Source organism: Cynocephalus volans, chromosome 2 (assembly GCF_027409185.1).
Source record: "Cynocephalus volans isolate mCynVol1 chromosome 2, mCynVol1.pri, whole genome shotgun sequence".
Classification (NCBI taxonomy): Eukaryota; Metazoa; Chordata; class Mammalia; order Dermoptera; family Cynocephalidae; genus Cynocephalus; species Cynocephalus volans.
Genome location: NC_084461.1, coordinates 213,266,702 through 213,279,023, shown reverse-complemented (window position 1 = coordinate 213,279,023; position 12,322 = coordinate 213,266,702). Strand labels below are relative to the sequence as shown.

Below are 12,322 nucleotides of genomic sequence, written 5' to 3'. Positions count from 1 at the left end.
CTCAGTGCTGGCCCAGGAAGGGTGTAGTCTTGGAGGCCCTGCAGATGTCCCCTCCTTTCCTTAGTCCACGGGGGACACGTGGCTGATTCTAGGCTGCAGTTTCAGGAGACATGGGAGCCTCCTTCCTCTGGGCATGCGGTGTCTGTGGGATCTTCTATTCCCAGGCCCAGTCCCCTAGCCCTGTGACATTCCCAGGCATGGGGAGTGGTGATACTGTCAATCCCCCAAAATCCACGGAGCCCCCAAACTGCCAAGGGGCCTCAAGTCTTCCTGAAGATGATGCCAGCCCATCCCAGAAACCACTGCCCCATCCCTCTGCTGCCCTGGAGGATGAGTGAGGTGCAGGGGCCACAGAGGTTTGGGAGAAGAACGTGCAGGCCCTTCCAGACTCACTGGCCAACGTCCTCTTCCCAGCCACCCCAGAGCTTCTCCCCACACCTGCCAGCCAGCAGAGAGCCTCACGTGGGCACGCACGCACATACATGTGCACACACACACCATTCTCTCTCCCCTTCTCAGCTCCTGATACACAAGCAGCCATCGGTTGGCCACCAGGGGCCCCGGACAGGGCCACTTCAGCCCAGTGGTCTCCCCATTTCCTGGGAAAAGAGTCTGGTGAAGATGGATCTGGGCACATACGTGTGACAGCAAGCCTGCCACATCCCCAGGGCTGTGGGACAAACATCTCAGGACACAGCTTTGGCTGGGCAGTGGCCACTGTGTCCCAGGTCAGTCCTGGTCCCCTGGCTGGCGATTTGAAGTGGTGTCCTGTGGGACACACAGGTGTACCCGAGAGGTGGCCAAGTCCCTACAGGGACAGTGTCAGCCTCTCTTGACTAGAGGACCCCACGTGGCAGAGGCCTCCTCAGGCCTGCATGCCCCACAGACTGGGAATCTGTCATTTGGGGGAGGAAGGGCTGAGAGGGCAGCCTCCATGCAGGTGTCCTGTCTTGGCTCGGCCTGCATGCCCGTGGGCAGTCATGGGAGGAGGGGGGCATCCAGGTAACTGTGGCAATGGCACCGCCACCAGATGTCTCTGGCTGTGCGGCTGTCTGGAGGCCACAGGGGCAGGCCAAGGCCTAGCCCCTGCCCAGCCCAGGGTCCTGGAGCAGCACTGACACAGACAGCTAAATATAGTGCTGCTTAGCAGGAGCTGTCAAGAGTGAGGAGATGACATCACCACTTCTAAATCCAGCAGGAAGCGAGAAGTGGCAGTGGCCCCAGACGCCTTCTCGCTCAGCTACTGCACATGCACACATGCACATGCGTGCAAACACACTCATGCACACCCACCCCCACACACGCATGCACTTGTGCTTTCACACACACGCCAGCCGGCGGCGCCCCAGTCCAGCTGGGATGAGGGCACTGAGGGACACAGGATGAATGAAGCTGTTAACTGCTCCTCTGGGTCCTCCCTCCTCTCCCCGAGCCCGGCCTCTGGTGTGCCCACCGTATAGAGGGGTGGGCCCAGGCAGTCAGCTCTCTCCCCACGGGACTTGAACAAGGAGCAAAGTAAAGGAGGAGAGGCGAGGGTGGCTGGCAGTGCAGGGACCTGCAGCCCAGGTCCACTTGAGGGAGGGGCTGGACCCGGGTTGGGACTGCTCCTTGGGCGAGGGAGGCTGCGGCCCCCACCTGCCGGATGCTGGAAGTGGGTGAGGGTGAGAGTCCGCTGCGCCGGCACTTACAGATCGAAGACCAGGTAGTGGAAGCCCTCCTCGGAGATGCTGTCATGGAGACGCACTGTGGGGACAGAGAAGCCATGAGGGGCGGGCAGTAGCCCAGGACACAGCCCACTGCCTGCCTCCACACCTGTCCAGGCACACAGGGCAGCAGTGTAAACCCTCAGGGAGGGACTCCCTGCCAAGAGCCCTGGGGCCACCACAGGATGGGGCTGGGAAGGGCCCTGGTGGGCAGGTGGGAGGGCAGGGCCTAGTGGAGAGCTTTGGACACCAGGCCAGCATCCACTGGGCCTCTGGGCAACGCCCTACCCTTCCCTCCCCCCAGCCACCTGTCTGGCCTCCTATTTCCTCCTGCCAGAGGGAGACCAGGCCTGGTGGGCCCCAGCTGGGGCCTCAGTGGCTCCTAACACCAGGGAGGGCAGCAGGAGGAGCTCACAGAACCAAGCCCCAGACAGGAGCCCTAGAGAAGCTTCTCAGGAGAGAGGAGCTGACCTCAGTCCTCAGCTCCACTTTTCTGCCAGGGACCCCAGCCCAGAGGGAGACCCAACCAATGTGGCATCACCCAAGGGCTTGGCCCCTGAGTTCCGACTACAGAACTGACGGGGTCAGCTGGATGGAGTGCGGTCACTGTCTCCCTCAGGACCACTGTTTCCATGGCTTCCCAAGAGGGCCTGCTGCTTCTCACCCCCCACCCTACACCCCACCTGGCTTGGGGCAAGAGCCAGTGGGGTGCAACGAATGAATGGGTGGGGGAAGGAGCGAGGGCACAGCCAGGTGACATGGCACCAAGCAAGCACCCACGCCTGCCTCTCCTTGAGCTGAAACGCGCCTGCATTAGGCAGCAAACGTTTTCTCATTCTGGATACTGCTCTCCCACGTGCCAATTCTGCCCTTTGCTGGGATGACAATGATGACAGCCAGCACATGCTGAGCACTCTGTGTGCCAAGGCTGTTCCAGGCACTTTGCATATATTAATTTAATTGATCTTTCCAACCATCCCTAGAGGTTACAGGTGAGGAAGCCGAAGCACAGAGAGGTTAAGTAACCAGCTGAAGGTCACACAGCTCACAGAAGGCAGAACAGGGCTGTGGACTTGGGTCTGTCCAGTTCCAGGGCCTGCACTGCACTAGCACTGCTGCTTGGCCACCCCCCAGCTCCTCAGGTCCTGGGCAGAGGGACCTCCAAGGTCTGGCTCTCCCCCACTACTGGAGATGGGGCCCCGGGCACTGAAAGGGAGAAGTGCAGCCGCCTCTTCCCAAGTCCCGCAGGCCCCTCGGGTCTCAGACACAAACAGCCAACTCAGCTCCAGCCCCTTCCTCGTGCCCTCCAGCGCTGTCCTAGTTTCTCACTGGCTGCCAATGCCAGCCCTCCCCGGGCTCTGGTCCTCCAGGGCCCGGCCGATTGTGTCCTTGCAGACCTGGAACTCTAATCTCACCCTGGGGTCTGAGTCTCACCCCACTGATCCCTGGCTCCAGTGGCCCCAGACCAATGCCTTTCTCAGCACCTATGCCTCAGGCAAAATGCCCCCCACCGGAGGGCAGGCTACCCAGCCCCTTCACACAGCCAGAACATGTGGAGCCAGCTCCTCCTCTACCACTTGCCCCAGCTGTGTGACCCCGGGCAGGTCACTCAGCCCATCCAAGCCTCAGCCTGCTCCTCTGCGAAATGGGATCAAATAGCTCCAGCTCATGGGATCGTTGTGGATGCTAATTATGGAACCTGCGAGAAGCTCAGCAAACCACAGCCCTGTTACTGCCAATGTCACCATCATCATCCAAGCGTGAGGAATCCCAGGTGACCGAGCTTAGCAGCATGGCGGAGGCCCACCTGGGGGCCCAGGCTGCTTTTCCAAGCCCAGAGTAGAGAGACAGGGCCCAGGGGCAGCCAGCCAGCTGTGCCACATCTGCACAGCCCCATCCTCCCACTCCCTGCTCCACATCTCTGCTCAGGCCCAGCAGCCCACCTTCCCCACTCTGCCTCACCTGGCCCCACCCTCAAAGAGTGAGGTGTCCCATGGCCTGTCCTCTGCGAGCTCTCTGGGCAGAGGTCAACTCTTGCCCACTAGGGTAGTCCTGGAGCCAACACTGACCTCAGCCAAGCAGAGCCCTCACTGGCCACGGCTCATGCCTGTGACCAACACCCCCACTTCCCACACGCCCCTCCCCACTGACTTCTGTCCCAAGAGCACAGGTGACCCCTGGACTCCCCGCTTCTGCCTAGATCCCCACATCACCAGGCTGGCCTGCATCTCCCTAAGACCTGGCGGGTCCCTGGGGCTCACTGGCAACCCCTTCCTAGGACCCTCCTGCAAAATCACTACAGTTAAACAGAAGCCCACCCCTCCAGATTCCTTTCTAGTGGGGGCCACTGAATAAGTCCAGTTGGGGGCCCAGCAGGTTGGCCCCTCTGAGCTGCCCCACCCACCCCAGCTGCCTCCATCTGGGACACGCTGTAGGAACATCACCCACTGGCAGCAGAGAAGCCCTAGGGGCCATGGAGGGCACCCTGTAGAGCCCCCGCGGGCAGTGGCTCCAGGGCAGGCTCTAATCCTCCATGAAACCACCTTGCTGCTCCCCAGGGTGCCACAGGACCATGCTCATGGTGGGGGCTGCCCTTGCCCATAGGCCTCACCTACCCCTCCCAGCGCAAGCAAGCGGCTCCTGGCCCAGAAGCAGGTCCCTCGGGCCACAGGGAGCCCCTGGGGGTTGTGGGGCAAGTCAAGGCGGTGTGCATGTGCACACACTTTTAACATTTAAAAAACAGTTACGCACTTATTTTAATGGTTTAGAAGAAAACCTAACTAGCACATCAGACCTGTGAAATCACAGACAGGGCTAAGTAAAAAAGTAAATTGTGACAAAATCTATTTAAATAAAAACAGTACACAAATAACATCATGGGCAGCGTACAGAGGTGGCAAATAAATAAAGTTCTACGTAGTAACTTAAGCCTCTGGAAGTAACTGGAAGCCTCTGGGTTATTATAGACAGCAAATAGCATCCAGGGCTAACCGGCTGCACGGGACAAGCTCACAGGGATGACCTGCTCAGGGACGTGGCCTCTTCCCTCTTCTTCCTCTGCTTTAGGCTCCCTTCTGCTGGGGCCACCCCTCCTCCAGGCTGCTCCCCTGTTGGGCAGGGGTTCAAAGGCCAGGGCTGCAGCCTGGCCCTAGGCCCCAGAGTTGGGCTGCTGCTTCCTGCACTGGAGCCTGGCTGGGTTCAAGGACAAGGGGGCTTTGGGGAGTCTTTCTGCCCTTCCCAAGCAGCCTCTCAGACCCTTTCTCTGGACACCTGTAAGGCCCACGGCTTGCAGAGGCACTGACCCTGGGCCATGCAGTGCCACTCTGGTAGCCTGTGAGCAGAGCTGCCTGACAACAGCGCTGGGAACCATTTGCCTTCTTCCTGTCCTCCCCAGCCTTGGTGTGCCCAGTTCATCAGTGGAGCACCAGCCAGGGAGGACGGTTCCAGCCCAAACCAGGTGGTAAGGATTCTCCAACTTTCTGAGCCAGGCCCAGGGGAGGGCAGGTCAGGGGAGTGGCTGAGGGCCCCAAGTAGGGCTGAGGGCACTGTGATTCTTCCACGAGGCTCTGCCACCATGGCTCTGCCTCATCTCTGTCAACCCAGGGTCCTGGGAGCATCCAGGGAGGCTTGGGACCCACTCTCCTATGGCACTAGTGAAATGAGGACAGTGGCTCATGGCCATGTCTCCCCTCCCAGGACCTCATCTGGTGAGGGGCAGGTGTCAATAAATATGTGCTGAACAGGGACTCCCTGAACTTCCCCAGGGATGGTGCTGACATGAGGCTATCGGGGAACAGTTGGGTGTAGCAGGGCACAGCCCATCCTGGACACCTAGACAGGGCACAAACAACCTGTGCTCAGGGATAAGCACTCCACAGACGTCAACACCATTGTCACCAGCACCATCGCCTGCTGCAGGGAGCCAGCCCCATATTCACCCTAGAAGCCAGGTCCACAGGGGCTCTGGGGCTGACGACCCCCTTCACCAAACCTACATGGGCACTGTGGCTGGGCTCTGACCTGGGGGCCCTGCATCCACGGGGTTCAAGGAGCTCTGACCATCTGGGAGCTTGTTTATTACACCTTCTCCTTCCAGATGACCCCAAAGGCAGTCCCCTGACACCTGGAGCCATGCATCGCCCAGGCCCCTGGGCTCATTGCTGGGGTCTTCTTCCTGGGGGGCTGTCTGCTGGCACAAGACATGTAGGGTGTGAAGACCAGGGTGACAGCCTGGACAGGGCTGGATGGCTTCGTCCCCCCAGTTCTCCTGCTGTCTCTGAGGAGACACTGAACTCCCAGAAGGAAGCTCTCGGCCAGGCCCTGCCTCAAATACCCAGTGCAAGCCAGAGAGCCTGGTCAGTGGCTGGGGGCAGTGGGTCTGCAGCTGGTGCTCAGCGCCAGGCTCGGGCATCCTTCACAACATGCCAGCTCAGCCCAGGGACGCCGATGGGCCCACAACCTCCATGCTCATCATGGTGGCTGCAAAACGCATCCAAACCCCTTCCAATGCTCCTCCTCTAAGAGGGAGCTTGATTCTTTGCCTCGTGTGTGGGCTTCAAGTAAACAGAGTAAGGCAGAAGTGATCCCTCCTAGCCTAGATCATAAAAAGGCACCACAGGTCCTCAAAAGGTGAAACAGAATTTCTGTGTGTCCAGCAGTTCACACCTGGGCATGTACCCAAAGGACAGAAAGCAGGGACGGTGGACATGCGTACAGCCACATCCACGGCAGCACATTCACAATGGTCACGAGGTGCAGAAAACCCATCGAGGAACGAATGGATAAGCAAAGTGTGCTCTGGATGAAGAAGGGATGATTATTCAGCTTTGAAGAGGAAGTAAATTCTGAAACACGCTACAACATGGATGGACCTTGAGGACCTTATGGTCAGTGAAATAAGCCACTCACAAAATGACAAATGCTCTATGAGCAGGGACACTGATAGAGACAGAAAGCAGAATGGTGGGTGCCAGGGGCTGGGGGACGGGGGCAGAGGGCAGGGGGTTAATGACTAACGGGTAGAGTTTCAGTTTGGGGATGATGAAAACGTTTTGGGTATAGATAGTGGTGACAGGTACGCAGCACTGGGAATGTATTTAATGACACCCAACTGAACACTGGCAAATGGTTAAAATGATTAATATTACTACGTTATGTGTATTTTACCATCACTTTTTTAAAAGGCATGTGTTCCTCGTTCTCTCTCTATTCCTCTCTCTCTCTCTATCTCTCCTTCTGTTTCTATCTCTGCCTCTGTGTGTGTCTCTCCCTCTTTCTCACTCTCTGCCTGTCTCTGTGTCTCTCCTACTCTGTTTCTATCTCTCTCTGTCTCTCTGTGTGTGTGTGTCTGTCTCTCTCTCTCCTCCTCTCTGTCTCTCTCTGTGTCTGTCTCTGTCATCACTTATTCTGGGGGAGCCTGCTGTGATGTTATGAAGATACTCAAGTGACCCTGTGGAGATGGCCTCATGGAGAGGAACTGAGGCCCCAGCCGAAAGCCATGTGAGGAGCCCCTTAGAAGCAAATCCTGCAGCTCTGGCCAAGCCTTTCGAAGACGCAGGCCTGGCCAGTGTCCACACTGCGTGAAGCTGTGAGTGGGGCCAGCCTCTGGACGTGCCTTCTGTCTGCGCAGCTGCCCCGGGCCCTGGCCAAGGGGGCCCAGCTCTACTGGTGCTGTCTTGAAATTCTTAATGATTTCTCAACAAAGGACCCCGCATTTTCATTTTGCACTGGGTCCCACAAAGGGTGGGGCAGCCGTGGCTGAAACTGGAAGGCAGTCCACGCTTACTGGTCTAAGAGGTGGTGACCTGTTCTGCAGCATGGATGGCGGCTGCACTTGTGAAACCACCCTGTGAAGAGGGGTGTCCACATTCCCACCCCACAAACGGGGGCCTGTGTCTCAGGGCAGCTCACCAGCCCCAGTCCAGGTCTCTGTCCTCTGCACTCCAAGCATGTCACTCAGAAAAGAGGGGACTTCACAGTTCACGCCTGGCTCTCCACGTGAATCATTCTGGCTCTTCCTCCCTGTGAGGGGCGCAAGAGCATCTCCATTCTACAGAGGAGGAAACTGAGGCAGGCTCCTCCCTTCCCGGGCCTGACACACAACTGCTTCCGCTCCCAGGGCAGCCTGTGAGCAGCCTTCTGTCCAGAGGTGGGGCTGGGTGGACTCGGGGGGAGGCTGGGGACTGGCTCACAGAGCAAGGGGCTCCCCTCATCTCCCCTACAGTTCTCACTGACTACTAACTCCTAGAGAGCCCCCTGAGACTACAGAGAACCCCACAGCCTCAGATCTGCCTGCTCTGTGTTCTGCAACGTGCTGCTCTTGGGCCCCAACCTGACTGGCCACTGCAAGGAACGCCAGCGACCACTCCAGAGGGATTGCTTGGAACCAACCCAGAACCACACCAGCGACCCAGGCAGAGCAGAGAGACATCTTGTTGAAGAACTACCTGGATAACATCAACCCAAACAACACCTGGGTCTTCTCCACTAAATAAGGAGATCCCTGCAAATCCACTCAGAAGGGGTGGCCCATCCCTTCGCTGGTGCAGGGGAGAGTTGGGGGTAGAGAGGAAGAGAGAGATGGACCCAGAGGGGTGGGACAGGGAAGGACAAGGGAAGGGGTTTAGGAAGAGGTGGATGGGGAGGTGGCATCTTTCAGGAGCCTCAGAAAGAGGGTCACACAATGTAAAGTAGACCAGGACCTGGAGGCTGAACCTCGGTGGGCAAAGGGTCAATGGCCTGGTGGTGAGGTCTGACTGAGGCTCTTGGCACAGTGATGCCAATGGGGACCCCACTGTTTGCTGGAACATCTTCTACAGCCAGTGCAGAGTGGGCCTGAGGCCCCTGTGGACACCTCATTGAGATCCAGAGTCCTGCCGTCCCCACCCCCCAACTCCGCCCTGGCCTCTTGAGTCAGGCTTTCTGGAGGTGGGGCCAGGCTTGTCCTAAGGGATGCTGATTGATTGAGATTGAGTCTGTGATTAAAAGGCTGGGGGCTAGAGGGGCTGCCCAGGATATGAGGGACTTGCCCTTTCCCTCCAGCTCCTGGGCCAGGGGGCAGCTGAGGGTCCCCAGCACCACTGAGGGCTACAGAGAAGCAGCAGCAGGGACTCCTAGAACCAGCTCTGGGAGCCAGATGGAGCCCTCCCGGAGCTCCTGTAATCCCAGCAAGCTTCCCCACGTGGCCAAGGCAGACCCGGACCCTTTCCTCTCCCCGCCTCGCCCCTCCCTGCCCTCTGTCCCAGAGAGTGGCTGCCACCCCAAGGCGATGGCTGCTCCTGGTCTCCTCAGAAGTCCCCAGAGGGGCCAATGGCAGGGGAGGACAGGCAGCTGGACACACCAGCACACATGCATGCACGTGTGCATGTTTGATCTAGGGGGCCATAGCAGGGACCGCACTGGAACCACAGAGGGTGAGGCATAGGCAGGATAGCCGATGGATCCTGAGGAGGCCTGAGCTGACTTCCAGGGTCTGCACGGCCTGGGGTCCTTGTGACTCCTAGAACTGCATTTACTGCTCCAACACGGGACTGGGTCTGGGGCTTCAGAGAGGAGCCCAGACCTAGAGTCCCGGCCAGCCATGCTTCATGTGGGCAGATGGGCCAGGACCCTGTCAAAGCCTTGGCTCCTGTCTACCCCAGGTGCAGATGGGTGGGGCTGCCAGAGACAACAGGAGGCTCTGTGCCAAAAGCCCACCTCCTCTTGGAGATGAGGCCAGACCAGGCCACCTTGGAGACCTTCCCCATGTGCCCAGCCAGAAAGGCTCAGATGGCCTACTGGCCCCTGGGCTCCAGGCTCCAACTGCCCCCATGGGGCACCTGACTCTGGGCTAGTGGTCACTCTCCCCAGACCATGGTTCCAGGAGCCCTAGGCTAGCAGAAGGGGATGTGCAGAGGCTCTGAGGCCATGGGCTGAACGTGGTGAGGTCTTTGAGTGGCCTCTGTTTTCCAAACTGTCCCTTTGTAATCGGGCTATCTTGTGGCTTTTCTGAAGCCACAGAATGTTTAGGCCCCTGTGTGTTTTTGCCAGAATCTCAGCCCCAAGTTATGGGAGCCACACGCTGGGTGCCAGTCCCATTGAGGGCTCTTGAGGAATGTGTCAGTTCCCTTCCTCAGCAGCCACTGTCACCCAACGGCCTGGATGAAGACGCAAGGACAGAGAAGGGATCTGTCCAATCAGCAGAGCTGGGCACCCAGGAGCCCTGCCTCTGACCCTGAGTGGGGCCGTCCCTTCCTCCCCACACGTCAGGGAGGTCCCCATTCTGCCTGTCCCCAGGAATCACATCAGACAGGATGGGGTCCTCAAGGTCAGAAGAGGAAACAAGGCATCCTCAGGGGCTTCAGGTGGGATATTTCAAAGAGAAGGAAGGCCTTTGGCATCTCTCTGAAAGTCTGATCTCAAAAAGGGAAAGAGCCGCTGTCCTGGAGAAAGGGTAGAGACCCTCCAGCCCCTGTCCTCCTGGGGGCTGCTCACCAATGTTGGAATGTTTCAGAAGGCGGCAGATCCGAGCCTCTCTCTCCAGCTTCTGGTGATCTGGGGACAGAAAAGGAAAAGGCATCACCTCGTGCCTCAGCATCTGGTGACCCACAGACTGCCCAAGTCAGAAGAGGCCCATGCGGGTGTGCAGCAGCCACCTACCGCAGCTGTGGGGACAGGCCCACCCACCGCCTGGCCTTCTGGGCTGCACCTGCAGAGGGGAGATGCCACCACCATGTTGGGGCAGGGCCACGCTGGCAGGTGTTTGGGGCAGAGAGTCCCGTGGGGAGCAGCGAGAGGTACCAACTTGGGCTAAAAGTTCCCCCAGGGGATTCAAAGAACACAAAGTGCCTCATGTCAGGGGAACACCAACTTAATCCTTCACTCATTTGTCCCAATTCCATACTCTGGAGCTTTCTACAGAAGCCAAATCTGTTCTTCATGGATCGGTGGTGGGGTTGGCGGAACACGGCTGTCTGCCAGGCGGGCCTGTTCGAACAGTGACGGGGTAGCGGGGGGACGCAGCCTCAGAAGAGCCAGAAGTATCAGAGAGGAAAACCCACCTGGGCAAGAGGAGTAAATTGGTGGAAGCAGCCCCTTCAGAGCACAGTGCCCATGTGGCTCTTCCTCCTACCCCAGGGAGGCACAGGGACAACTGGCCGCAGGGCCATTGGGCCCCCAAAGGATCAAGCAATTTATGAGCCAGAAATTTTATATTTCAAACAGTGGTGCTAGGAGGATTTTAAAAGTGGATGGAGATTGTACTAACAAAAAACAAAAAGCTCACATTTCCATTGACAGGAGAAAGGGGAACTCCATGTTGCCATAGTCACACACAATAAGGAACAGAGATGAAACAAAGCTCTCCACTACGCCCAACTACGCATGAGTATCACCCCAACATCCCAGTGCAGTGCTGAGGGGAAAAGCACCAACAAAGGAGTACCCAAAATATGCTTTCATAAAGGTCAAAACCAGACATGTCACAGCATGTCACCATCATGCACGGCAACCATGCAGACAGGCAAGTGGATTTTCCGAGGTCAGGATGGAGGCTGCCTCCGGGTGGGATGGGATCAGGGAGGGGGCATCAGTGTCTGGGTCCATGACTGCTGAGTGCTGAGCCCCTCATGGGGAAGGCAGGCACATCATTAATACACCAAACAAGACTGCAGGGGGAGCCTTCTTCCCCACCAGCAGGCAGAGCAAAGCTGCCAATTAAAAAGGGTCCTCAGGGGGCTGAGCCCGTGGCGCACTCGGGAGAGTGCGGCGCTGGGAGCACTGCGACGCTCCCGCCGCGGGTTCGGATCCTACATAGGCATGGCGGGTGCACTCACTGGCTGAGTGCCGGTCACGAAAAAGACAAAAAAAAAAAAAAAAAAAAAAGGGTCCTCAGGAAGCATGAAAGCAGTCTGCAGGCCTCTGATCCCTGCACTTGACCTGCAGGAAGGAAGGCCTCCGAGATCAGTTCCCTGGGGCAGCGTGGCTGCACTGGTCGGGGGCACAGCACACACTTGCAAACATGCACGTGCCTTCCTTGAGTGGGAAAGCCACGCCTGCAGATGGGAATGTCTGGCAGTGGCGTCCAGCTGGCTCTGCCTCCCTCCCAGGACAGGCCTTGGGCCCCTGGGAAATGCTGACCCTTCCTTGCCCTGCCCAGCTGGCTCCCATCTGCTTCTCACGCAGGTGCCTGGCACCCCACAGCAGGGATCCGGCAGAACCCCCGGCAGGTGGACAGAGTCAGACCCCACCCCATTGTACAGCCACAAGCCCGGGCATCCCCAGTCCCTTGCCTGCACCCCAACTCAGCAAGCACAGAGCTGTCTTCCAAAATGCACCCTAAGTCCCTGCTGAAGTAGGGGCTGAGTCACCAGAGACGTGGAGTGATGTCTGTGATGGCCAAAACCGGAGGCAGCCCAAGTGTCTGTCTCTATTAGAATGGATAAACCAAACACAACCGCAGTAGAACACACGCAGTGTGGGTTCTGTTTTCTATCTGTATGAAGCTCAAACACAGTGACACTGACTGAACATGACTGGATGGGGCACGGGGTGGCAGGGGGCACACGAGGCCCAACTCTGGCAGAAAGCGGGGGACTGTCACAACCTTCCCAACCTCCCTTTCCTAGACAGGGTGCCATCGG

The 12,322-nt window shown here is 58.2% G+C and overlaps 1 protein-coding gene across 7 annotated transcripts in view; it reads right to left on the bottom strand.

The window, feature by feature from the left end:
* The window catches only part of CAMK2B (calcium/calmodulin dependent protein kinase II beta), a 100,453-nt gene that overhangs the window by 34,513 nt on the left and 53,618 nt on the right, over window positions 1-12,322 (bottom strand). For all 7 annotated transcript variants that reach the window (XM_063084418.1, XM_063084422.1, XM_063084413.1 and 4 more), the window contains exons 3-4: window positions 10,176-10,235; window positions 1,689-1,743 (exon numbers count right to left, since the gene is read on the bottom strand). In XM_063084418.1, coding sequence (XP_062940488.1) covers window positions 1,689-1,743; window positions 10,176-10,235 — 115 coding nt within the window. The remainder of the gene's footprint in view (window positions 1-1,688; window positions 1,744-10,175; window positions 10,236-12,322) is intronic.